This window comes from Chelonoidis abingdonii, chromosome 4 (genome assembly GCF_003597395.2).
Source record: "Chelonoidis abingdonii isolate Lonesome George chromosome 4, CheloAbing_2.0, whole genome shotgun sequence".
In the NCBI taxonomy this organism is placed as follows: domain Eukaryota; kingdom Metazoa; phylum Chordata; order Testudines; family Testudinidae; genus Chelonoidis; species Chelonoidis abingdonii.
This window is the reverse complement of record NC_133772.1, coordinates 85,215,832-85,240,988: the sequence shown is the minus strand read 5'-3', so window position 1 is coordinate 85,240,988 and position 25,157 is coordinate 85,215,832. Positions and strand designations below refer to the sequence as shown.

Below are 25,157 nucleotides of genomic sequence, written 5' to 3'. Positions count from 1 at the left end.
CTAGTCCTTCTCTCTATGGTTTCCTGCCGCTCTATCGCGCTTCCTGCTCTCTATGGTTTCCTGCCGCGAGGGCAAAGCCCGCGCTGGGCGGAAGTGGGCCGTGCTGGGGATCATGGCGGCGGTGGATATCCGAGGTACTGGCTCCCGCTCTCTCTCGATGGGACTGGAAAGCGATGTGAACGTGCCGGCGGCTGTGTGCGGGGGGGAGGGGGCTGTAACGCTGCAGGCTCCTTGCCCGGCCGCCGAGGCCATGGCGGCTGGGAGCTCTTCGCCGGCGAGGCGGGCGTGCACTTTAGAGACGGCCCCTGGTGTCCCGGGGGATTCGCCACATCCAGACCCAGGGCTCATCTGTAAAGTACAAACCGTCCCCGGAGATGGAGCGGGGCCGAGTCCTGTTACCATCCCCCAGCCCCATGCACCGACCCGTCTGGGGTGGCTGGAGCTGGTGGGTTAATCTCTCCGCCCTGCTGGGGGAGCATGGAGAAACATGTAACATGGAGAAAAGGAGCTTCTGGACTGTTACATCTTGATGTTAGCATGGGGTTATTTTACGTATAGTCAGATCTTCTTGGAAGTGCTGCCTTTCTGCAGTCTGTAATACCGAGCTTTGATTATATGGTGACTTTTTACCCTAAAGGATCCCAGAGTGACTTAAAAGCTACAGGCCTGGTTTTGCAGTTCCTGTTCAAACAAGACTTCCACTGTGGTCAGTGCAAATCTTGCCTATATAGGGACTGCAGGATTGCGCCCTAATTACATGCAGAAATCACTCCATTTATTGTGGAATTTCAGCCAACTCCCTGTGATGTGAAGACTGGCAGTCAAGAGGACAAGCAATGCATGTCACCTTGCAGCAGTGGGAAACAAGAAATTATGGGCACACACACCAGGCAAATATACTCTAATTGAAAATGCAGTGGAACAAAGCAGACAAGATGGCCAAATGACTCTTACATGGCAAGCTTAGTGCTTGATCTGATTTAGCTATTGTATTTCTGAAGTGCCCTATTACTTTGGAAGAAAAGCATTGTATTATTGGAGGAGGTTTGCCTGTGGAAAGAGCCAGTTAATGAGATTAGATTAAGCTAAAGACTGCTTGTATTTAGAACATGTTCCCTATCTGTCAAAACTGTTGGATCCTAGCTCCTAGCTACAACAAAAATTGAGAGAAAAAAGAAGGGGGAACAGGATGGTGGAGAAGCAGTGAGAGACAGAACCCCCAACCACAAGTAGAGCTTCCTAGAATCTGTGAAGACAGAGGAGCAGAATCTATTCTGAAATATGCTGTGGACTATCTTCATGCAGATCTGATTTTCCCTTTCACTGTCTATATATATATTGATGGGTTCTATAATACCTGTCAGATTTAATTCAGCAGATGAAGGACAGAGAGAATCTCAATATTTAAAATCTGTGGGTTAGATCAATGTAACATTCTTTTTGGCTTCTTTCCATTTCCTGAAACAGTTCTGGGGCAGTGAAAAATATTCAGTATAGGAGTTGCTGCCTGTCATTAAAGTTATCCAAACATTCTGAGCTGACACCTCTGCTTGCATTATCTTCAACTTTTAAGTACTCATCTCTGTATATAGATTCATCAAATTTAAATCACAAGTGTTGAAGCATGAATAGGGAATAATTGGCTAGGCAGCAGTACTGCAGAAAAGGATCTGGGAATGATAGGAATCACAAATTGAATATGAGTCAACAGATTGCTGTTGTGAAAAAAGGCAATGTGATTGTGGGATGTGTTAACAGAAGTTTCATATATAGATATAGGAGGCAATTATTCCACTCTGCTTGATGCTGTTGAGGCTTCAGCTGGAGTACTGTGCCTAGTTTTGTGCAATGCACTTTAAGATGATGTTAACAATTTGGAAAGAGTCCAGAGGAGAGCAACAAAAATGATGAGGTTTAGGGAGCCATGACCTCTGAGGAAAGATTGAAAGAATTGGGTGTGTTGAGTCTAGAGAAGAGAAGACTGAGGGGGACATGAGAACCATCTTCAAATACGTAAAAATATGTTATAAAGAGGATGGTGATCAATTGTTCTCCTTGTCCTCCAAGAGTAGTGCAAGAAATAATTGGCTTAGTCTGCAGCAAGAGAGATTTAGGTTGGATATTAGGGAAAAATTTCTAACTATAAAGATAGTTAAGCATTGGAACAATTACCTAGAGAGGTTGTGGAATCCCTATCATTTAAGGTTGCTGACAATGGGTTAGACAAACATCTGTCCGGGATGGTTTAGGTATATTTGGTCCTGCCTCAGCATGAGAGGAGGGGACTGGATGACCTCTTGAGTGCACCAGTACTACCAAGTTGTCACAGTACTTGGATGAGATCAGCCCCTGGATGAAGAACAGCTGGCTTAAGCTCAACTTGAGCAAAACAGAGGTCATGCTGGTGGACAGAGGAAAGTATTCTGAAGAATTTGCAGCCATGGTGCCATCTCCCTTTGGTTGAGGGGTCACATTCACAATTAGTCACTTCAGTCTGTAGTCTAGGAGTACTTATGGATTCCTCGCTGATGCTCAGTTGTTACATAGCAACAGCCATGAGTAGTGTTGTTCACCATTTCTGGCTGGGTAGGAGACTCTTTCCCGTCCATGCAGATGAAGACCTGGCCTTTGTCATGTCTTTGTCATTTCTTGGCTGAGCCATAGCAATGCAATATACCTGGGCATGAAGCCTTTAGTATTCAGGAAACTCCAGCTAGTACAAAACACTGCAGCACATCTCCTCAGCTATCACAGCACATCACACCTGTCCTCTAGCTCTCCACACTAACTGCCCATAGAATTTTGAATCAAGTTCAAGGTCGTCGGTCCTTATCTTCAAAGCACCCCATTGCCTGGGCCCAGGATACCTAAAAACCATCTAAAGCTCCAGGACAAAGACTGTGGACAACGGTTTTGCTCCTCTGGCTTGATGGACCTCTCTACAATAAGAGTAAAATTCATCTGTGCAGGAGAGAGAACCTTTTCTGGGCACAAACTCCCCCAGAAACTAAGGACTATCACAAATCTCTCCGCTTTCTGCTTCACATGCAAGTGGCATTTCTTTGACCTGTCTTCTCCAATATAAATACATCACAAGTGAATTTCTATTTCTTTCTTTATTTTTAAAAACAACCTACCAAAACAAGACACTTAATTGCAGATGCTTCTCTCTGTGGAGAGAGGCTGTGAGAACAGACAACTGACGGATGTGTAATCACAATCACGTTGCTTAATGCACTGTTGCAAGGAGCTCAGATACTGCACTGATAAATGTGGTATAAAAACCTATATAGAATAGGTTGAGGTGCTTTCCAGCCCTGCATTGCTATGATTCTATTAAAACAAGAAAGGGAATGTGATTAACGTTTGAGAAACTTCTCACTTCAGAATATTATTACTTGTATTATAGTAGTGTGCAGAAAGTTCAATAAAGTACAGGGGCCCATTGTACTGAGTGCTGTGCAAACCTAGACTACAAGACAGTGCCTGCCCAAAGAGCATGCAGAGTAATTAAAAAGAGGATGCACCATGTGGGGAAAAGCACACAGATGACCAGTGAGGGTAATAAGAGTATATGGTTACTTAGACTAGAAATGTTAATAATTGTAGGACTCAAATTTCTTGGGATACTGATGAACAAGAGTTTTTAATAGTGTGGTAGAGGTGGGTGTAGGGAAGGAATTTGGAGGAGACAGTAGTGGCTTAATAAATTGGTTCAGAGTGGGTGTTCCTGGGATAGGGGTCAGCATGGAAGAAAGTGCAGAGATACTTGTGGGAGAAACAGACTGGCAATTGAGGCTGGCATTGTTGACAGTGTGGTGAGGTCATGACATGACAAGTAACATAACGGATAAAAAGGAGTAGCTAGGCTGTGAAAGGACCTTGAGAGTCAAGAATAGAAGTTTGTGTTTGAAATCATGGAAAAATGGGAGGCAGTGGAATGACTGAATGAGGTGACAAGGCCAAAACGATGGGCTGGGCAGATGTGCTTAACAGTAGTTTGAATGGATCATCAGGAAAGCCAGAGGGGAGGATGCAGTAATTGAGAGAAGGAGGGAAAGGGGCCTGGATGAGAATATTAATGCTGTGGATAAGGAGAAAAGGATGGTTCTTGATAATGTATGGCGGAAGAAGTGGTAAGATTTCGATGAAGTCTGGAAAGAGGGTGGAGTTGAAGACAAACTTCAGGTTACAGGGCTGGGTCACTAGGAAAACTGGTGGTGGTGACAGAAAGTGGTGCAGGGGAGGGTTTAGGAAGTAAGATGAGGATCTCTCTTTTTTAGTTTACTGTACCGCCATGGACTTCTGTGTCCCTTAGTTTTGAGTCTCTGTCTCACGTTAAACTTTGAAGGTAGATGGAGAGGAATGGTACAGACATTTGTTGGTTAAGATGAGGATATTTCTCAAACTCCATTTAAATGCATTGAATAAGATGCCTTTTTTGAAAGGACTGGGAATTATAGTACATTTTTTTGCACACACAAAAATGGTGATGTTCCCTTCTGAAGAGGAACAATTGATATATGGTATCAGGGTTGCTTTTTCCTAGAGGATGGCCTGTTGTATATTATAAAAGCAATAATAAATGGGCTAATCAGAAGTAGTGGCCAATAATAGTCTGGTCCTGGAGTTGGAACTTTACATTCAGTTTTATGGCATATTTACTCTGAAGTTCCAGTCCCACCTGGGAGAAACATCCACAGAAATACAGTTGTTCTTCTAACACAAATGAGATTTTTTTCATGCTCCTTGAAAAACTAAATGAGCAGGTGTCCTGCCAAGAATATGAATATTGAGAGGTTTGGGTACCTTATTTTCATTGAGATAAAGGCCTTGTTGTCATATATATTTGGAAAGCATCTAGCATATTGTGGGTGCTCCTTTAGTACTGGAGGATCTCCTATTTTTATGATGGGGGAAAGAGTAGTATATGTGAAATAACATAAAAACCTAATTTTTCCATTTTATGTAAGAACTAGACTAGCAGCTCTGAGATTGCCAATGCAAAAATGAATTCATTTATGTCATATTAACCATGGTTTGCTGAGCTCCTAGGTTCACTTCATAAAAGATTCATAATATATTCAATGACATTTTGGGTCTGAATCTTGCATTCCTTATGCATTCAAAACTTCAGCTGAAGTAAAACATCTGCAAGGGAATGACTGTAGTAGGAGCTTTCGATTTGCAAATAATGCAGTGGGCCCATTACATTCATAGAATAAAAGGGTTTCAATCCTGCATGCAGTTTTCAGTCACTTTTCCACCCATGCTGTCTTTCTTTTTTCAGTGTAAAACTTGATGCCTTATCATTGTGTTTCCTGCTCTGCCGGGAGTGGAGATTATTGCCACTGTGGCTTAAAATTATTGAATTTTTAGACCCTTCAAATTTTGCAACCGTGGTAGGAGAGTCTAGTAAATGTTAGTACATTTATCACTTGACTATGGCATCTACTGTCTCCACAACTTTTGTTTGGTCTGGCATTTAATGCTGGCTGCCGCTTACTTACTGTATTAGGTTTTCTTTCACTTTCAAAGTGAAGATAATGCTTAGTTTGCCCATTCCACTTGGCAAATGCTGCTGTTCTTAATCTAAATTGTGTACAGTATGACCATAAGTGCAAGTGCTAATAATGTTTTCCCTACTGGCATTCCTAAGAAATAAAGGTGTCTGTGCGAGTACCATATCTTCATGTAATAGCCAAGGAAAGAAATACTTAAAAAATACTATATGGACTGAATTATTCCTAAATAGTATATCTTGTTTCCCTCTGAGGAGGAAAATTTTGATTTTTTTGGTCAAAATTTTGAATTTTAGGGAAATAATTTTCATGAAAACGTTGTTTTGTTTTTGACATGCTCTAATTAATAGGTCCTTAATTAGTAAGAATCCAAAATCATACTGACTGTTTTGGTGCTAATTTTAATGTTTTCTTCCAAGATAACCTCCTGGGAATTTCCTGGGTTGACAGTTCCTGGATTCCTATATTAAACAACGGAAGTGTGTTAGACTACTTCTCAGAGCGAAGTAACCCATTCTATGACCGAACATGTAACAATGAAGTAGTCAAAATGCAACGGCTGACCTTGGACCACTTGCAGTAAGTTACTGTAAGGAATGCTGATTTAACCTGAAAAATTGCTTTTTGAGTTGGCAATTTCCAACTTGTCCTCTAAAGGGTGTCACTAACAGCTGAATTGAAGAGTGCAGGGAAAGTTGTGATCCTGCTTTTTTTCCCTGTCTCTGTTCTTCTTCTGAGGTTGATTTACTCAGCCACTTGCAGCTGGGCCCTATCCTCTTTCAGATGCCAGAAGCAATTTATATTCTCCTAGTTCCTGTGGTGCTTCCAGTGAAGCACCATAGATAGGATTTTGGGTACATATGATAGGTTTCAGAGTTGCAGCCGTGTTAGTCTGTATCCGCAAAAAGAACAAGAGTACTTGTGGCACCTTAGAGACTAACAAATGTATTTACACCTGAGATTGCAGGTTTACAGAAATGTCAAAAAAGCCAATTAGCTAGAAACTTTTTTTTTTTTTTGCAGAGAAGCTACAGGCCAGGGTAAAAACTGTGACAATGTTTGGGGACAATGGCTCAGCCTAATTTTATAATCAGATGAAGAGGATTAATTTCATGTCTCTTAAGTGGGATCTACTGTAGCTGGACACTCTGAGCTTTGTCACAGAATTGTGAATGAGTGTCTACATTGTTATTTAACCTGTGGTTCCTGCCGGATTGAATTAGGTGCAGTTATTAAAACAGATACCCTACCGTAGGAAGATTCAGCATGAGAAGTCTGACTTTTAATTTGGGCCCGAGGGGAGATGAATGGGTAGGCAGTCCTAATTACAAGTGGCCATTTATCAATATCACAGCATGCAATTGGCTTTTTTTGATGTATGGCCCTGGCAGGAGAGGGGCACATGTAACTGCAGGCAGAAGTGAGATGCATTGACAGAACTATTTGGGGACCTAGGAATAGGCTAGCAGGGGACAATGTAGATCACATTAAATGCTCACTGGTAGAGTTGTGTGCATCTGGTATTGGAGGGGAGGAGCCTTCACATCATCTGCATACAGTGCTGTTGGTCTGTCACTTCCATATGTAAACAACATCTGTAACTATAAGTTCAATTTTTCTTCCATTTTTTTCTTCTTCTGCCAGTAACCTACCTATTTGTCCAGAGGTTGACTCCAGGATTTTTTAATGCACTGTGAGCACAAGGCTAGGTTTTGCTATTTATCTTGGAAAATCCTAATGCAAGAGCTCGTGACCCATCGAGTGACCTTTGGGCCCTGTGATAGTTGTTTTGGTGGGCTTTCACATCCTGTATCTTTAACTTTCAAATGAATGGAGTTACTTATTCTGGTCACTTGTCTTTTAGCCAAATGATTGGAGTGGAATATATCCTCCTTCATGCTCAAGAGCCCATCCTCTTCATAATTCGAAAGCAGCAAAGACAGTCTCCAACACAAGGTAAGGGCTCACACAGCTTTTCCCTTTAATGGCAATGTTGGTGCTTGTCTGTCTGCTCTGTTTTTGCTCTGTGTGTTCACAACACAATTTCCCTCTGGTTTTACTTAGCCTTAAATCTCGTTTTGCTTTTTAGATAGTGGCATTAGGTCTCAGGGTGTGTTGAATCTTGGCATTTTTGAGTGCTGCCCCCAAAGGGTGACCTGCACTCTGATAATAGCAGAGGATTGCCCTCTTGTGGCAAAATACTAAAATACTAATAGTGCAATGAGAAAGTGCTGCTTTTGCTGTAAATTTTGCCATGGGCAATTAATAGTTGTTAGTATGCATGATATGTCCTATATTTATGATATGCTTTACGTAAGGTTTTCAATTTAATTAGTTAAACATAATACTAATTTTGTGCTTGCCTGGGGCTGATTAGTGCAAATTAAATTTCATGCTAATCATTCTGAGTGATTATCATACAATTTGGAAATCTCTGATTTCCACGTATTAGGATAAGGGGAGCATTCACATTGCTCTTTGCATAATGCCATTTTTATTCTGCAACCTTACCACTTTGTACTGTGAGCTTCTCAGATGCATATGTTAAACAGGGTCTTTTAGTAAATACATGACTGGGAGACCTCCCAGGAAAGAAACTGGTGATTCACTAGGTGAACCATAGCACTCCAGTATATTAGAGGGTGCTGAGGTAGTGTAGATGCCATCATTTGATTAGACATAAAATCAAAGTCCTAACTATTTGGGGTCATTAAAGATTCCATGGCACTTTAAGTGAGAGTAGAGATATTATCACTGTGCCATGTCTAAATTTCAGTTGGGATAACTGCATTTTGTCTCCCTATACATACAATTGGATTCAGTATTCTTCATATCTTATCCTAAATTGACTTGTAGTGTTCATGTGAACTGTTAAAAAGTTTCCACATTTCAGAACAGGGTAAAATGTGTTCTGTATTTACTGTACATAATCTGTAAAGCTCGTTGGGATCTTTTAGAATAAATGATAATGTAGTAATGTAAGGTTTTATTTTTGTTCTAATGAGAAAGGGCTTTTGTAACGGACTCATACCTTTCTTGTGCTGCTCCTAATTTGCTTGGTTTCTGGCAGTGGCCTTAGTGTATTATATTCATATTGGAAAAGAGTACCCGACTGCTTCTTAGATTAGATTGAATTTAAAATCTAAATTGAACGTAGATCTCTTGGTGTTAAAAGTGTGTGCCATAGCCCAATGTATCACTTCCCTGCTTCTCTTGTTCCTTAATAGCCAACTTTTTAAAATCTGGAGTGGAGTTATGGCTTTTACAGTATAAACATTCAGACTTCAGCTGTGTAATTTGATCATTCATTGTAGGGAGTTTAGAAGAGAATGATTTAATAATACTCTTTTCAGTTTGTGTAAGATTTCGTAGTTACATTGCTTAGTTCCCTGCCCTGGATGTTATCCATATTTTGGTAGCCTGGCACAGGTTTTAGGATCTTAAAGGCAGATCAGCTAAAGAAGAGAGCCCTACGTCCCCTGTGCTTATGAGTTTCAGAATAGGTAATCAGTACTCTCATGGGATTGCAGAAGTGTCAGTTTCACACACCTCTACACCGATATAACGCAGTTGTGGGGAGCCAAAAATCCCTACCGCGTCATAGGTGAAATGCCATTATATCGAGATAGCAGTGGTAAGGCTGCAGCAGTGATTTAAAGAGCTCTGGGCTCCAGCCGCTGCAGGGAACCCAGGCCCTTTAAATCGCTGGCGGAGCCCCGCTGCCACTGTCCCGGGGTAGCAGGAGCAGGGTTCCAATGGTGATTTAAAGGGGCTCCCTGCAGCAGCCGGAGCCCTGGATCCTTTAAACCACTGCCCGAGCCCTGCTGCTGCAGCCCCAGGGTAGTGGTGGCAGGGCTCTAGCAGTGATTTAAAGGGCCCTGGGTTCCCCGCAGCAGCCAGAGCCCCAGACCATTTAAAGTGCCACTGGAGCCCCACTGCTACCGTGCTATATGTGAACCCATGTTATATTGGGTTGCGTGCTATATATTGGGTAGAGGTGTACTTTCCACTTTTAAAAGTACCTTGTCAAAGTATTTTAGGCCCAGAGTATGATCTTTGTTAAAATGGATATAATCTGGTGGATGACGTCCTCTTGACTCTAAATATTATTTAAGGAGAAATATCAGTTGCTAATTTATTTGTAGTGTTGTTGTAGCTGTGTTGGTCCCAGGATACGAGTGAGACAAAGTGGATGAGTTAATATCTTTTATTGGACCAACTTCTGTTGGTGAAAGAATCAACCTTTGCAGACCCGAAGAACTCTGTGTAGCTGAAAAGCTTCTCTCTTTCATTTACAGAAGTTGGTCGCCCACTTTGTCTCTCTCAGTTGCTTAGTTAGAAACACAAGCATTGCTGCACTGGGACAGGCTAATGAAACATCAACTCTGGAACTATGGCAATAAATAAATAAATAAATAAATCATGCAGCTGACTATGGTGAGTTCTTCCTGACCGCATTAGGGGGTCAGTTTGTGCCCTGAAACATGAGAACAGAGAGTCCTTATAATTTTATTCTAGTTACCTAAATCTACAAATGCTATTCTTACTCCTGGGTCTGATTCTTTAAGGAAATATTTTGTGCTGTTTACCTCAGTTATATCCGACTAGGAATTCCATAGGTTAAATGATAGTCTGGCTGCATCTGTTATTATAGTAGGACTATGAGAATAGCTATGGGAGCTAGCATTGCCCTCCTTGTCATTGTGCCTGTGGCAGGTACTCCAGAGAAGGAGCCCACCAAAAGTTCCTCCTTCCTCTCTAAACTAGCTCTGTGCATTGATCTCCCTCCTCCCAGAACCATCTCTCAATTCACAAACTAGCTGAAAGCATGTGATAACCCTCATCTCCCAAACTGATTAAGACTCTCCGCACTGGCTCTGGGGCAATAGGTGATAATCAAAAACAAACAGAAATTTGTTATAATGGAAGTAGGGATTGAACTCCCTTCCTGCTAGAATGTAGCTTTATCACTAATCAGTGATACAGAGGCTACTGGGTGGAGTGCACTTTCATCAGCAACAAGAGTAAAAAAAGCAGGAATAATAGAGACCACAATGCTAGAGTGGATGGAAACAGCTGACCAGCACACAGTAACATTGCACTGCCCAGGATACCACGGCAAACCCCTACACTCATGAAAAGTGCAATTTGGTCTTTAACACCTATGCAGACCAATCAGAGCTGCAGTTTCTAAGATTCTTGCATCTTAAACTACATGACATTTATTTAACCCTGTCAGAATTGGAACCTCTGGCCAGGGAAAAGTGTTTATTTCAATTCTGGTTCTTGGACCACTGAATTGTCTTTTCTCTTGATCTAACAGGGAAATTCTGCACAATATTTCTTTAAGGCAGGCCCCTTTCATTTATTTTCTTGCTGCTGTAACTTCAGAAGCCATCATATGTGGGAGAGAACGAAAGGCAAAAGAACAGCTTTAGAGACCCATTGTTGCAACCCTATGGTTCCAGGGAAAGGGATGAACTTTCATGTTTGTCTTCTTGGTACCATATAGAATAGTAACATCTGAATTTCTCACAGTCAGAAGAGCCATGGGAAGCCAAAAGAAGCAGCTGTAAAGAAACGTGCTGCTTTTGTACTTCAGAAAATGAAGTGCTTTTTTGCTTAATGTTTTGGGAAGAGAAGACCAGAGATCTACATTCACTTTTATTTCCTACTATTTTTTCACTGGAGTTGTGAACATAAGAACTGCCATGCTGAGTCAGACCAATGGTCCATGTAGCCCAGTATTTTGTCTTCCGACAGAGGTCAGTGCCAGGTGCTTCAGAGGGAGTGAAGAGAACAGGCAATCATTGAGTGATCCATCCCCTGTCATCCACTCCCAGCTTGTGGCAGTCAGAGGTCAGGAACACTCAGAGCATGGGGTTGTATTCCTGATCATCTTGGCTAATAGCCATTGATGGACCTATTCTCCAGGAACTTATATAATTATTTTTTTGAACACTGTTGTAGTTTTGGCCTTCACAACATCCACTGGCAACGAGTTCCACAGGTTGACTGTGCGTTGTGTGAAGAACGTCCTTATGTTTGTTTTAAACCTGCTGCCTATTAATTTCATTGGGTGACCCCAGGTTCTTATGTTATATGAAGGAGTAAATAACACTTCCTTATTCACTTTCTTCACACCATTCATGGTTTTATAGACTCTATCATAGCCCCCCATTAATCATCCCTTTTCCAAGATGAAAAGTCTCAGAGTTTTAATCTCTCCTCAGATGGAAGCTGTTCCATACCCTTCATCTTTTTTATCAGAGGGGTAGCCGTGTTAGTCTGGATCTGTAAAAGCAGCAGAGAATCCTGTGGCACCTTATAGACTAACAGACGTTTTGGAGCGTGAGCTTTCGTGGGTGAATACCCACTTCGTCAGACGCAGGTAGTGGATGAATACCACTCCAAAACGTCTGTTAGTCTATAAGGTGCCACAGGATTCTCTGTTGCTTTTTCATCTTTTTTGTTGCCCTTCTCTGTACCTTTTCCAATTCTAATATCTTTTTTGAGATGTAGTGACCAGAACTGCGTGTAGTATTCAAGGTGTGGGCATGCCATGAATTTATATAGTGGCATTATGATATTTTCTCTCTTATTATCTTTCCCTTTCCTGATGGTTCCTAACATTTTCTTAGCGTTTTTGTCTGCTGCTGCACACTGAACAGATATTTTCAGAAAATTATCCATGATCACTCCAAGATCTTTCTTGAGTGGTAAAAGCTAATTTAGATCCCATCATTTTGTTGGGATTATGTTTTCCAACGTGTATTACTTTGCATTTTTCAACATTGAATTTCATCTGGCATTTTGTTGCAGTTAGGGGTGAGGGGTAAATATTCACCTGTGATGGAATAGCAATGGGGGAGAATGGAGCAATTCAGAGGGTGAGTTGCGCTCTTGTTGCTTCCTCCAAATTAGCACCTGAGCAAACAGCTCAGTGTGACATCTGCATAGAGATACTGAGGAGGAGCTGCTGCCCCATTCTTTGCTCCTAAGAACTTTGGGGCAACAGCCTGAGCCCTGCCCAACTGTCCTGAACCCTCAGTGATCTGTTACCTTGGGTGAGTGACCAGGGTTCATATAGCAAGGGCACCTGCTGAGTTCTGGGGTTCCAGAGGAATTATAAGTGTTGAGAAAGATGGAGGAACTGGAACAAACACGGGCAAGGGTCAGGGCCTTGGGAGGGACTGACTCTCATGTCATCACTGTGACTATGACACTGTGCTACAGGTAACATTGTTTAAAAGTAGTTGTGCTGTCTGGGCTTGTCTGCATGAGGTGGGTAGGGGTTAACTCGCAGCTTTTTGATGAGCGTCAAGTAACATGCAGTAGTCAAGCTGCACTAATAGTGTGCACATGGGACAGTGTGCCTCTCCCAATGTGCATCATTGTGTACACACAGCAGCGGCTTGGGCGTTCTTGGAGGGTATCTCATGGTTTTTTGCTTCACTGCTGAGCAATCTGCATTCGGGGATTTTTTGCATTGGGCACTGTGGGATGCATAAGCAATACATTTTTTAAATGCCATGTTTCCTCTGTCTCCACCCCATACTTTCTGGGCAGGCTAGCACCATCTGCAAATTGCTGTTGGCCAGTGTGGGCCCAACAATGCTTCATGCTAGCCACTGCAATAAATAGAGGCTGCTTGGGCTGTATTTTAGCACTCAATGCAGGATGAATTTGCCTTTGAACGCTTTCCACTGTATCACTGAGCAGGTGATGTGGCGGCAGCAGCAGGAGCTTCAGTGCAGAGGAAGCGAGAGGAGGATGAGGAAGCAGAGGAAGGCACTGAGTAACTGATTATACAGGAATTATGCCAGTTCCTAGAGCAGCTTCACACGTCTCCATCTAGCCCCCATTCACTGGGGCAGACTGCAGTATAAGCCACTCATCACAGGCAAAGGGGTTAGGACGTCTGCCTCTGCCTACCCATGGACTGCCCCGTTGCAACCCTGCACCTATTCAGCCTATAGTCAGGCCTGCAGCCTGGGGCTTTCCAGGCTGGAGCTCCCAGCTCCTCTGGTCCTTCCCCAGCCCTGCTCCCAGTCTAGGTGTCTTGCTTAGGTCCCTGCAGCCAGGCCCTTCTTCTTCTATGAACTGAGGGAGACTGAGTGGGCTTCTGGCTCACAGCCTCTTATAGGGGCCAGCTGGGCCTGATTGGGGCATGGTCACAGCTGAGCCTACTTTCCCCAATCAGCCCAGGCTCCTTGCCCCAGCCACAGCCCTCTGCTGGGCTGTTTCAAGCCCCGCAGGGCAGGAGCGGGTAACCACCCCACTACACAGATATTCATCAAGATGGTCCTCCCCAGAAGTGCTGCAGGAATGGAAGAGAGTTGTGAGCTACTCCTGTGGGGTAACCATGAAGCTGTTCCTCATTAATGTCGGAGAAGTGTGGAGCAATTTCTCAGTCATAGATTTTGCTTTATCTCCCCTGTAGACATGGTGGAAGTGCAAAGAAAAACTGGATTCTGCAATGATTGTCTGAAACATTCACTGTTGTCAGTCGTTATATATGGGTATGTTTACAGTGCAACACCTCCTTTACTTCCCCCCTCCTCACCCTGCAGGAGCAAGTCTCAAAGACTGGGTCAAATTGTTTTGGGTTAGCAGGGCTGAAGCTACAGGGCTAAAAATAGCCATGTAGACGTTCCCACTTGGGCTGGAGCCCAAGCTCTGAAACCCAGCAAAGGCGGGGTGGGTCCCAGAGCCTAAGCTCCAGCCTGAACTCAAATGTCTACAGTGCTATTTTTAGCCCGACAGGTTGAGCACTGCAAGCTAGAGTCAGTTGACCCAAGCTTTGAGACTTGCTGCTGCGGGGTGTTTTGTTGCAGTGTAAAGGCACCCTGGGTGAGCCTGTGAAAAGGCATTAAGAGCTTTGCTATCCCTATGGTAAAGCTTTTGTACTGTAATGTGTTACAGGGTGTTTATTACCTCAGCAGGAGCTGTGGTCTTTGTAACTTTATGGGTCTGCAGTGTCCATGTCTACCTCATGTACACTGAGAATACAAACCAAATTTCTTTTTCTGTAACCAGTAGCTCAATAAACTTCTGAATTTTGCACAAAATACCATTTTCATTATTCAGTTCTGCTGCAGGAGGGGACAAGGTAGAGGCTGCAGCTGTGCCGTGCTGCAGGCCACCATTATGAACTGGCCAACGAGGTTTTGGGGAGGAGTGGAGTGTTTGCTGGGTGAGGAAAAGGGAAACAAAAATAGGTAAATGGGCATTTACACTCTATGGCATGGGCCTAAAAATGGCCACTAGCCGGAGCTTTAGCCTGAGACAGAGACTGGTTGCCCAGTTGGAGCAGCCACCATTTTGGAAATGTGTATGGGGATGCTGAATGGACAGTGTCAGGGGAGAAAGGAGGGCAGGTGGGGAGCCTCAGGGCTGGTCTACACTACGGGATAAAATCGATTTTAGATACGCAATTTCAGCTACGTGAATAACGTAGCTGAAGTCGAATATCTAAAATCGATTTACTCACCCGTCTTCACCGTGCGGGATCGATGTCCGTGGCTCGCCATTTCAATTCCGGAACTCCGTTGGGGTTGGTGGAGTTCCGGAATCGATATAAGCGCGCTCAGGGATCGATATATCCCGTCTAGATTAGACGCGATATATCGATCCCAGAGCAATCGATTTTAACGCGCCAATACGGCGCGTAGTCTAGACGTACCCTCAGACTTGGAAGGGCTCCTGGCTCACATCTGCCTACAATGCCTCTGGTCATGGGGCACCTAGAATAGAAGGTAGCATGGCAGTATAGCACAATTGTAAAGAGAGATACTTACATGCTGAGATTCCCTTGGTAAGATCTGCCTCCTCAGTCCTGGCCTGAGTTGCTGCCTGGAACTTGGGGTTGGTTGCTGCAGGGCAGGAATCAGGCTCACCTTCTACCTGGCTGGTTTCAGGGTCCTGAGTCCTGAAAAGATCCTGGCTTTCCCAGGAAATTTCTACACTGGCTTCATCATGCACATCCCCGATGACCCTTGCTTGTTATTCTCAGGAGAGAGGGGAGTGGGCAGCAGACTCACAACTTTTCTAGGTGACAGTGTGCTGGTTATGTAGATGTTTAAAATCCTTTCCAGCTCCTCAAAAGAGGATACTTTCCCTGGCATCCCTGGGGTTAATACAAGTCCTTCAGAGCTGTTTGTTCTTTATCTGGCATTGGTTGGCATCTCAGTAATGATCTGTTTGGGACATCTGCTTAGCAGTTTCCACAACAAGATCTTTATCCTGGTGGCTGGCCATAAGAGCTTTTAACATTGATGCTTCTCCCCAGACGGCCATGAGATCCAGGGACTCAGCATGGCTCCTTCGGGCATGTTGTAGGACTTCTGGAGTAATATCACAGTAATTGTGATATTCTTAGATCCAGGGAAATGGGCAAAATTTGGCCCTATGCCAGCTTTAAATATGGGGAGGGGACATCTGGTTAACTTGGCACCAGAGCAGAAGAGGGCACACATGTAAACAGACAGATTGGTGACGGTTGCCTGCAAAGCAGTGTGGGATAGCTGTTGGAGGACTGCCAAAGTAGTGCTCAGCAGCATTATGTGCACACAAACAGTACACCAAACTAACTCTATTTGCAGCAAAGTTAGTGCACTTTGCAGGAGGACTCCAGAGTTTGAGATAAATGCAGTTAGTGTGTTATAACAGATTTTCTCGTGTATGCGAGCATTTTCAAACTGGATTATCTTGACTGAATCCAGTTTAAACCTCCTGTGTAGACAAGCCCTGTGTCTGCCCCGCAACTTCAAAAAACAACAAAGAAACCTAGTTCAACAGTCAGATTAAAGAATGCTGTTCAAACCCTGAAGGGATCACCTCCAACCTGGTTTAGCTGTAGTGGACAGGGCTTTTGCAAGGTTTGTTCAGAACCATATTAGTTGGGCCTCCCAGGAAAACCCACAGTACAAGGCCTGAGTCCAAAAAGATGAGTGTCTGCAGAGTGAGACATTATCAAGCAGTAATGCTAGGGAGGTCAGAGTGAAAGTTAGGAATGACTGGTTCCTATATCATAGCTTATTGTTTGGTTTCCTTGAATGGCAAAGCACATTTGAACTGTGTCCAGGACTGCTAGTCTGGGTGCTCTCCTGATACTGAAAACAGTTTAACTTTCTGTTAGTTGTGTTTGTGACAGTGGAACAGGAATATAAACTGATGCTTCCTTGTTTATAAAATGGGCGTAATATTTTCCCTATCTCACAGGTGTAGTGTGAGGCTTAATTAATTTTGTAACATGCTTTGCTATACAAAAAGAAAAAGGAAGAGGAAAAGCCTGAAAGTTCAAATTATCCTGACCAGGTGAAACAAGTGACCAGTGAAATTAAACAACTTTGTCCCTTGCTTACCCAGAGCTCTGCTTATTGACTAAACTGATACTGTGTTCCTTATTTACAGTCATCCCATTAGCTGATTACTATATTATTGCTGGAGTGATTTATCAGGCACCTGATTTGGGATCTGTCATAAACTCCAGAGTGGTAAGTGTTTCTACTATGCATTTGGTTCATATCTGCTTTTCTTTACATTGTTTCCCCAACCCAATTCAAGAAATTTCCTCTCTGTTCTCCTCCATTTTGGGAAAAGGAGATGTGTGTTAAATTTATGAATCTTATTTGGGTTATTGCTGATTATGTACTATATATATTGTATTACTTTTTAAACCTACCTTTGTACTTTTGAATAATTTAGGCACTATACCCAGATGTACAGACACTCTGAATCTATGTATTATATACTTTTAATATTATCTTTAATAAAATAAGATGACTCATCCTTTTTTTTTATAACTACAATTCGTTAAACCCTCTTCTTCCCTGCCCGGTCCTTCTCACCCCCCTTTCTTTCAATGTCCCTCCTCCCTTACTTTTTCTTTCCATTTAGCAGATCCCCTCTGAATTAACACTTCCCCTCACCAAAAACTAAATAAATTGTGGAACTAACATGCTGTTTGCTGCCATTGCATTGATTACTCTGCTCTGCAATGTGTGTTCTACCCCTTCCCCTACCCTGTATATGTTTTTTCTGTTTAGACTGTAAGTTCTTCAGGGCAGGGACCGTCTACTACTTTGCATGTGTGCAGCACTTAGCACAGGGACCTCATTCTTGGGTGGTTCTTAGTCACTAGTGTAATAATTTATTACTAGTAAAAACGCACCGTATACCGAGTACTCTACATTTGCAATGAAAGTGAAATGTTCCCAGAAGACTGTAATGTGCCTTAATCGCTCTGACAGGCTGTGAGGGATTGAAGAATCTTAATGGCTGAAAAAGGAGAGAAGAATTAAATTTTAAAATACTCAGAGGGACAATGTCAGGCTTAAAATTACTAAAGAAATCTTGTAATCTAAGTAGCTAATTTAACTGAAAGAGGTTAAAATGGAATTTGCATTTCACTATTTGTGCTGTTGGCACTTTTATTAACTTGGATACTAAAACTAAAATGGTCATTTTCACTTTCTGCTTTTCATGCCCTAGTATAAGGCTACAATACTTGTGTTGGATAGAAATATTTTGCAAACAGTTCTCAAAGAATACAAAAATCACAAAAATATTTCTGTTCATACTTTGTAAAAGTCTCTCTTATAAACAAAATCTAAATGATATTTCAAATAGCAACTGTAAAATAATTGCCTGATGGAGGGAAAAGCTACTTTAATGGTAAAACTACATTCCATAGTAGTTCACAAACTTGGTTAGCTTTTTACCAACGTACAATAGTTTTGCATGTTACACTTTATCAGTCACTATTTATGTAACAGTATCTAGGCATAGAATTGACTGTTTGCTTGTATTATATATTACTCTGTTAAATTCCTGAACATTTTCTTATGTTGACTTCTTCTGAAAGCTCACTGCAGTGCATGGAATTCAATCAGCTTTTGATGAAGCCATGTCATACTGCCGATATCACCCTTCCAAAGGCTACTGGTGGCATTTCAAAGACCAGGAGGAACGAGGTATGATGCCTGAGTCTTCAGTGCATTAAGCAACTCTCCTTTTCTTTGGACTTAATACTTAAATTTTTAGCTAAGGTTTACTTTAGCATCCGTAACTCCTATAACCAGTGTTCCCTCTAATTTTTCCCCGCATGTGCGGAATGAATTTCGTTATGTGCACCAATATGGAGGTGATGTGTGACTTTGACTGGGGGTATGGGCTCTGGGGTGGGGCCAGTGATGAGGGACTCAGGGTTGGGGTTGGGGGAGGGTTGAGGGCTCCAGCTGGGGGTCTGGGCTCTAGGGTGGGGCCATGGTTGAGGGCTTTGGGGTGCAGGCTGCCCCGGGGCTATGGCAGGGAGAGAGGAATCCCCCCAGTTCTCTCTCCCCGCAGCAGCACCTGGGCTGTGGCGGGAGAGGTATCTCTCCCCACTGCGACAGGGCTGGGGCTGCAACCGCAGGATAGGTACCTCTCCCCCATCTGTGGCAGGGCTGGGGCTGGGGCAGGGGCGCCTCTCTCTCGTCCACGGTGGGGCCAAGCCTGAAAGAACAACCCTCTCCAGGAACAAAGAGCAGATAAAATAAAACTAGAACTTCCATCATTTGATGTGATGTTGCATTTCAGCCTCTGTATTTGATTTGCAGATAAAGCCAAACCAAAAGCCAAGAAGAAGGAAGAACCAAGCTCTATTTTCCAGAGGCAGCGGGTGGATGCTTTGCTGCTAGACCTGAGACAAAAATTTCCACCCAGATTTGTTCAGGTAATAGTCATTTGTGTCTGCAGTGTTACTTCAGCATACACATCAGGGCTCCTCAGGTGGACAGCTTGTGGGACTTCACTGTGCTTGTTGGAATGGTAGAATTGGTTGGAATAGGAACTTTGAAAACAACAAGTTCTCTTAATGCAGAATGTAGAGGAGGATTCCCTAGCATAGGTGAAGGAGTTACCCAAAAGTGCGTGCTGTAGCCTTGCAAAATTGCCATGAAAATTTACTAGCCGAAGTGGATCAGGGTTTATCTCATCAGGTGTCAGACCCTGCTGCTGCCTCAGTTTTCCCATTACCACAGCCAAACAAAACTGATACCACTGATGTTTTGTATTTACTGTCACCTTCTGGGGACTAGTCTGTTGGAACATAAAACAGCTCAGCCAGAAATTCTCAGCCTTCTTCTAGAGGCTCACTAGTTCATTATGCCCCTCTTGGGCTCAGCAGTCCATTATATCCCTATCAAGAGTGTTGTTCCTGTCCCTTACTGCAGGTAGCTCCAGTCTGGCCTTTTTCTCTCACTGCAATGGGGGACTTCCTGGATCACCTGCAGGAGCTCTCTTGCTCTCCCTGGGATGTAAGGAGAGTATCCCTGTGTAGTAGCAGCTCACACAACCTCCCTGCTCCTTTGTATCTCTCTTAACTCAGCAAGCTCATTGAACTCAGGCTATCCCTATTATCTCCCAGCATGCTGCAGTCATGAACCCCTGACTCATTCCATTCATTCGGGGAGGTGGATTTATTCTGGCACGAGAGCAGTGAGCCCCAGTCTCCTTCCAGGGCCGGCTCCCCCTGTGATACCAAGTTAAAAATCTATTCACCCACTCTTTACCAAGATGTCTGATGGGGAAAGAACAAACTAACAAATGCAATTTATTTGCCTGTTGGGGAAAAAAATTACTCTCTTTCACAAGTAGAACTTCTGCAGAGCTAGCATTGTGTATGCAATTGTTGATTTAAAGGGACATGGTAAACATTTCATTAAAGCTGGTGATTCAATAGTTGGCATTCTTCCCTCTGACTTACTATTGAACCAGTATCTCAGCAGTGTGATGGAATCCCTGCACTGGTGGAGGAACCTACCCTGGCTTCGATTAAATGTAAAGTAGGGGTACTTTTTTGGAAGGTACACATTGTTAGCCCCACCAGGCTGACCAAATTCTATTGTGAATAAATACATGTCCCACATATTTGTAGTGGACTTTTCCTATCCTAAGCTGTCATTGCCATCTTCCACTTTAGAAGTGGCTGCTCTGTTGGTGAAGTCATTCCTGTAAGGAATTCGGGGATCTATTGTGATGAAATGCCCTATAGCAGCAGTTCTTAACCCATGGGCTGCATGTGGCCCAATTAGCACACAGCTGTTGCCCAGCTGTGTGCTAAAAATATTCAAAATTTGCCGCTCTGGTCGGGCAGGGGCTGGCTCAGGGGGAGACAGCATCTGGCAGCCTGCTGGATCGCTTCTGCCACCAGGGGGCTGGTGAGTGCCACAGGAGGGCAGAGGGCAGTAGAGTGGATCCTTTGGCATGTTTGGGGGGTGGGGCTCTGGGCAGTGAGGTAGTGATGGGCGCTGGAAACTAGGGGCTTACGGAGGCCTCCAGGTTTTAGGTGGGGCTTTGTTCCTGGCCCTGGGGGTCCTGGCTGCCCGACCCCGGGTGGTGGGCCCTGGGGTCCAGGTGCTGGCTGCCTGGCCCCGTGCAGCAGGGTCCAGATCCCAGCTACTGGCTGCCTGGCCGCAGACAGTGGCGTGCTGTGTCCTGGGATGTTGGCTGCTGGGTCCGCCTAGCTGTGCGTGGCAGGCTCTGGGGTCCGGCTGCCAGGCCCCATGCCTAGGGCTCTGCTCTTGGCCCTGCTCTCTGGAAGGTCTCTGGGCAGGGGGTGCTGGGCATAGGGTACTGTGGGAGATTTTAGGGGGGGCAGGCTGCGGTTCTCAACCTGTGGCCCATATAACACAATGTGGGCCGCATATGCGGCCCACTATAATAAATAGGTTGAGAACCACTGATCTATTAGACATATAAGGACATGCTATTAAATACAACAGTTCAGGTCCAGAATTTGACCTATTGTTAAAATAATTAGGTGGGAAATCATCCTTTAGATTCTACATGCCTGTTTATTCCTCTTCTTAAGCCCACCACTCAGTCACCAAGAAATTACAAAAAAGATAGTGTTTCTGTAAGACCTAAAAATAAAATCCTTTGACATCAACAGATAAAGGCATTCTGTAAGTGCATGGTCTCTTGTAAAAGGTTAATAAGTATCCCCTACACCAAGGGATAAACTAATGTCAGAGAAGTCAAATAACTTGTCCAATGTCAAATAGCAAGCCAGAGACAGAAGATATAGAATATATACCTATCTCATAGAGCTGGAAGGGATCCTGAAAGGTCACTGAGTCCACCCCCCTGCCTTCCCTAGCACGACAAAGTACTGATTTTGCCCCAGCTCCCTAAGTGGCCCCTTCAAGGACTGAACTCACAACCCTGGGTTTAGCAAGCTGCTGCTCAAACCACTGAGCTATTCCTCCCCGCTCATAAAAAAGACTGATTGATATAGAGTATCAGGGTTGGAAGGAACCTCAGGAGGTCATGTAGTCCAATCCCCTGCTCAAAGCAGGACCAATCCCTAGACAGATTTTTTTTTACCCCAGTACTCTAAATGGCCCCCTTGAGGATTGAACTTATAGCCTTGGGCTTAGCAAGCCAATGCCCAAACCACCAAGCTATCCCCGATACCTTTTGTCTCCCAGTCTGTTGTTCTAACTACTAGACGTGATGCCTACCATGGTCTATATTTAGCACTGTTGTGCTTCATCTGTTGTCCCTGGAACAGCAGATTCTGAATGGTATTCCCAAAGCTGTTCTGAAATAATATTATTGAGGCACAAATTAGTAAGGAAATGCACAGTGCAACTGACTTTCGTGATTCAATAAAATGTATTTAAATCTCCAAGGCTGCGGGTGAGCTATTGCCATTATGCACTTGGCTATTCTGCCTTCAGTCTCTGCAATGGCTAATTTCTAACTAACTATTATAATATATTCTGGAATACTTTAAGTAAGACAAGCACTAGGTCAGACCAGATTCTAATCTACTTCCAAATTCAAATACCTTCAGAGACCATGGGAGAAAAATCAGTGTTGGCTCAGTGGAAAAGGACAGTATTGGTAGGGAACTGCATTTTAAATTCTTAATGTATTTAAACAGAAAAATACCTTCATGGCACCTGTCATCCAAAGATCTAAGTATCTTACAAAAATTAACTACACCATATGTGACAGGTTTCACGGTGATAGCCGTGTTAGTCTGTATCAGCAAAAACGAGGAGTCCTTGTGACCCCTTAGAGACGAACAAATTTATTTGGGTATAAGCTTTCGTGGGCCCTCAAAAGCTTATGCCCAAATAAATTTGTTCGTTTCTAAGGTGCCACAAGGACTCCTTGTTTTTACACCATACGTGTGAAGCAGGTAATAGGATACACAGGGATCACTTCAACCACAACTGAAGATAGCCACCTTTGGAGCGGGATGCAACTCAGTTGCAACAATGCTGTGCAACGTTTTACGTCAAGAAATGAAGAATATTGACCCTGTCCATTGCTTTACTGGTTCATCTGATCGGATCACTGCAAATTGCACTGCAGGCAATTACGGAAAAAAGTTAACTACAGTCATAGTGCAGGCTTGAGCAGAGAAAGAGCATAATTCATCTGGGATATCCTATGTACTTTGGTATCCAGGTACCAAAATCCAATTCTTGTTTGAACAGCAGCAAGACACCTAAAAATATATATATATCTATATTGAACCATTGTTACACTGAAAGGTGCTAATGGCTGCCATCAGGTGAATCTAGGATCCAAGACAACCACAGACCATGTTAAAGCCAATGGGTATGCTACACACTGTTTCAGGTTCAATAGGAAGAGCAATCAGGTCCCCTGGTGGAGAGCACGCAGGGCAAATTGTTGCATGGCAGGTCAGAGCTAAGCCATGTGAACGGAGGAGTTTCACCGATTGCAAACACAGAGGCTTGGGCATTGTTTTGCAAGGTGTATGTATGTTTTGGAGGAGAAAAAGCAGCATAAGGAGTAGTGAGAGGAAGCACAAGGGGAGAGGTTGCTGGCATGGCAGACTTGGGGATTTCTGAGCAAGGAAACTGCCTGCTGTTTATTTCTATTGTATTCATGGAAACAGGACTTTGTGTATATTTTTGGTAAATAAATAAGATTACACCAAAAGCATACCTGACTTGTATCACTGACTTATCATCTACCCTGCAAAGTCCCAAATATTAGCTAACCGCCTGGGCCAAAAGAGTAGCTCTAGAGTCAAATGGTCTTAATTAATTTCCTGTTCTTTACAAAATTAGATTTATCTTTTACACCGCTGGATTTTCAGACCTTTTGAGCCATATTTTACAGCCAAGGAAAACAGGCATTAGTGACTGGGAGGGGATAAGGTTCTTTGCATGACTGGAGAATAAAACATTTAATTTTTATGTGCTATTAATTTTACATACAGATTAGAATTTAATTAGTTCTTCTGGAAGACTTGCTCGTCACTCTTCTCTTGTTTGACCTCCCCATAATGTTCCCTTGTTGATATCCCTCAGAACCCCTCTTACTAAACGTATTCTACAGCAAAAGACGATACTTTAGTCAGTGCTAGCGAAGGATAATAATAACAAAGCTCCAGTTCATCTGACTTTCTTTTCTTCTTTTTTGATAGCAAAAGCCTGGAGAAAAGCCCATCGCAGGTAAGAGATCTCACATTATCACAAGATTTTAAAAAGGAGCTCAAATCCAGATGTGATATAGGTTCAGTTGTGAGGCTGAACTAACTAATGGGCTCACTCCTGCTGCTGCTGTAATTGTTGGGAGTTTTGTCATTGACTAATATGAGAGCAAAATCAGGCTCAATATGGGCCTAATTTTGCAAGGTTCTAGATGGAACTTCACCTCCGTGCTTAGGCTATAAGATGTTCCATCCCATCCCTTATCCTCTGGAGACTATCCCCTGTGCAAGAGGCACCACCCCTCTAAGGGAGCTGCTGAGCCAAGAGGCCTCAAAACAGGAGATGCTCTTGGGGAGACCAGTGGCCAAGTTGATTCTGCATCCTGGTGATTTTGCACCAGAGCCGTTGCAGCAGGGCAGCAAGCTAGGGCACATCGAGGACTGCCTGAGGGGGTTGTGCTGGTGTTCAGCAATGTCAGAATAGGGGAACTGCAAGCTGCTTTCCTTCCCAGTCCCTGTACCATGGCAGTCCTGAATGTCTCCTGCACAAGTATTGACTGGCTTCTAGTCTCTTAAAGTCCATTATATTTTCAAAACAACCTGAAAAGAATTTGAAAGGAAATGTAAAACCCTCAGAGCTGAGTTATAATTTATTTTTATGGTTTGTTTTTTATTAAGTGGATCAGATCAAGAAAGAGCCAGAACCAGCCCCTGAAGCTATAAAGCCAGAGGAAAAGGAAACTGTAAAGACTGCCCAACAGAGTGCTGGCACTAAAGGGCCCCCAGAGAAACGGATGAGACTCCAGTGAAGGGATGGACAATTCCGTAGATGATTCAACGTCTGGAGAAGAATTTGCAAGTGACTCCTGCTCCCCCCTTATCTGTATTTGAACATTTAGGACTGTGACACTGCAGGATTTAAAGCCCCTTGCAACAGCTTCTTCTCTCAGCAGAAACCTATTAAAAAGCTGCCAAAGGAAAGACTTGAGCTGCACCGGGAGGGGTTTTTTCAGCCTTCTCCCCATTTTGGATGTTAGCTTCTGACTGAATTTCACATTAATGCATTTTGCAACTTCCTTATAAAACCCCATTTAGTTTCATGTCCTCTGGTAGTTATGTTTTCTGTGTAAAAAGAGGAACTTTTTAATAAAAAGTTGAATTCTTGGTACACC

General features: G+C 43.4%; 1 protein-coding gene across 2 annotated transcripts; it reads left to right on the top strand.

The window, feature by feature from the left end:
- Positions 1–25,157, top strand: MED6 (mediator complex subunit 6). Of its 2 annotated transcripts, XM_032794857.2 has the most exons (8): positions 42–134; positions 5,942–6,101; positions 7,387–7,478; positions 16,938–17,020; positions 18,391–18,499; positions 19,124–19,239; positions 23,980–24,007; positions 24,664–25,157. In XM_032794857.2, the coding sequence occupies exons 1-8, from the start codon at positions 53–55 to the stop codon at positions 24,792–24,794; spliced, it is 801 nt and encodes a 266-aa protein (XP_032650748.2). In that variant the 5' UTR covers positions 42–52; the 3' UTR covers positions 24,795–25,157. The 2 variants fall into 2 exon arrangements, with proteins under 2 accessions (XP_032650749.1, XP_032650748.2); XM_032794858.1 differs by lacking the exon at positions 5,942–6,101 and having other exon boundaries at positions 1–134.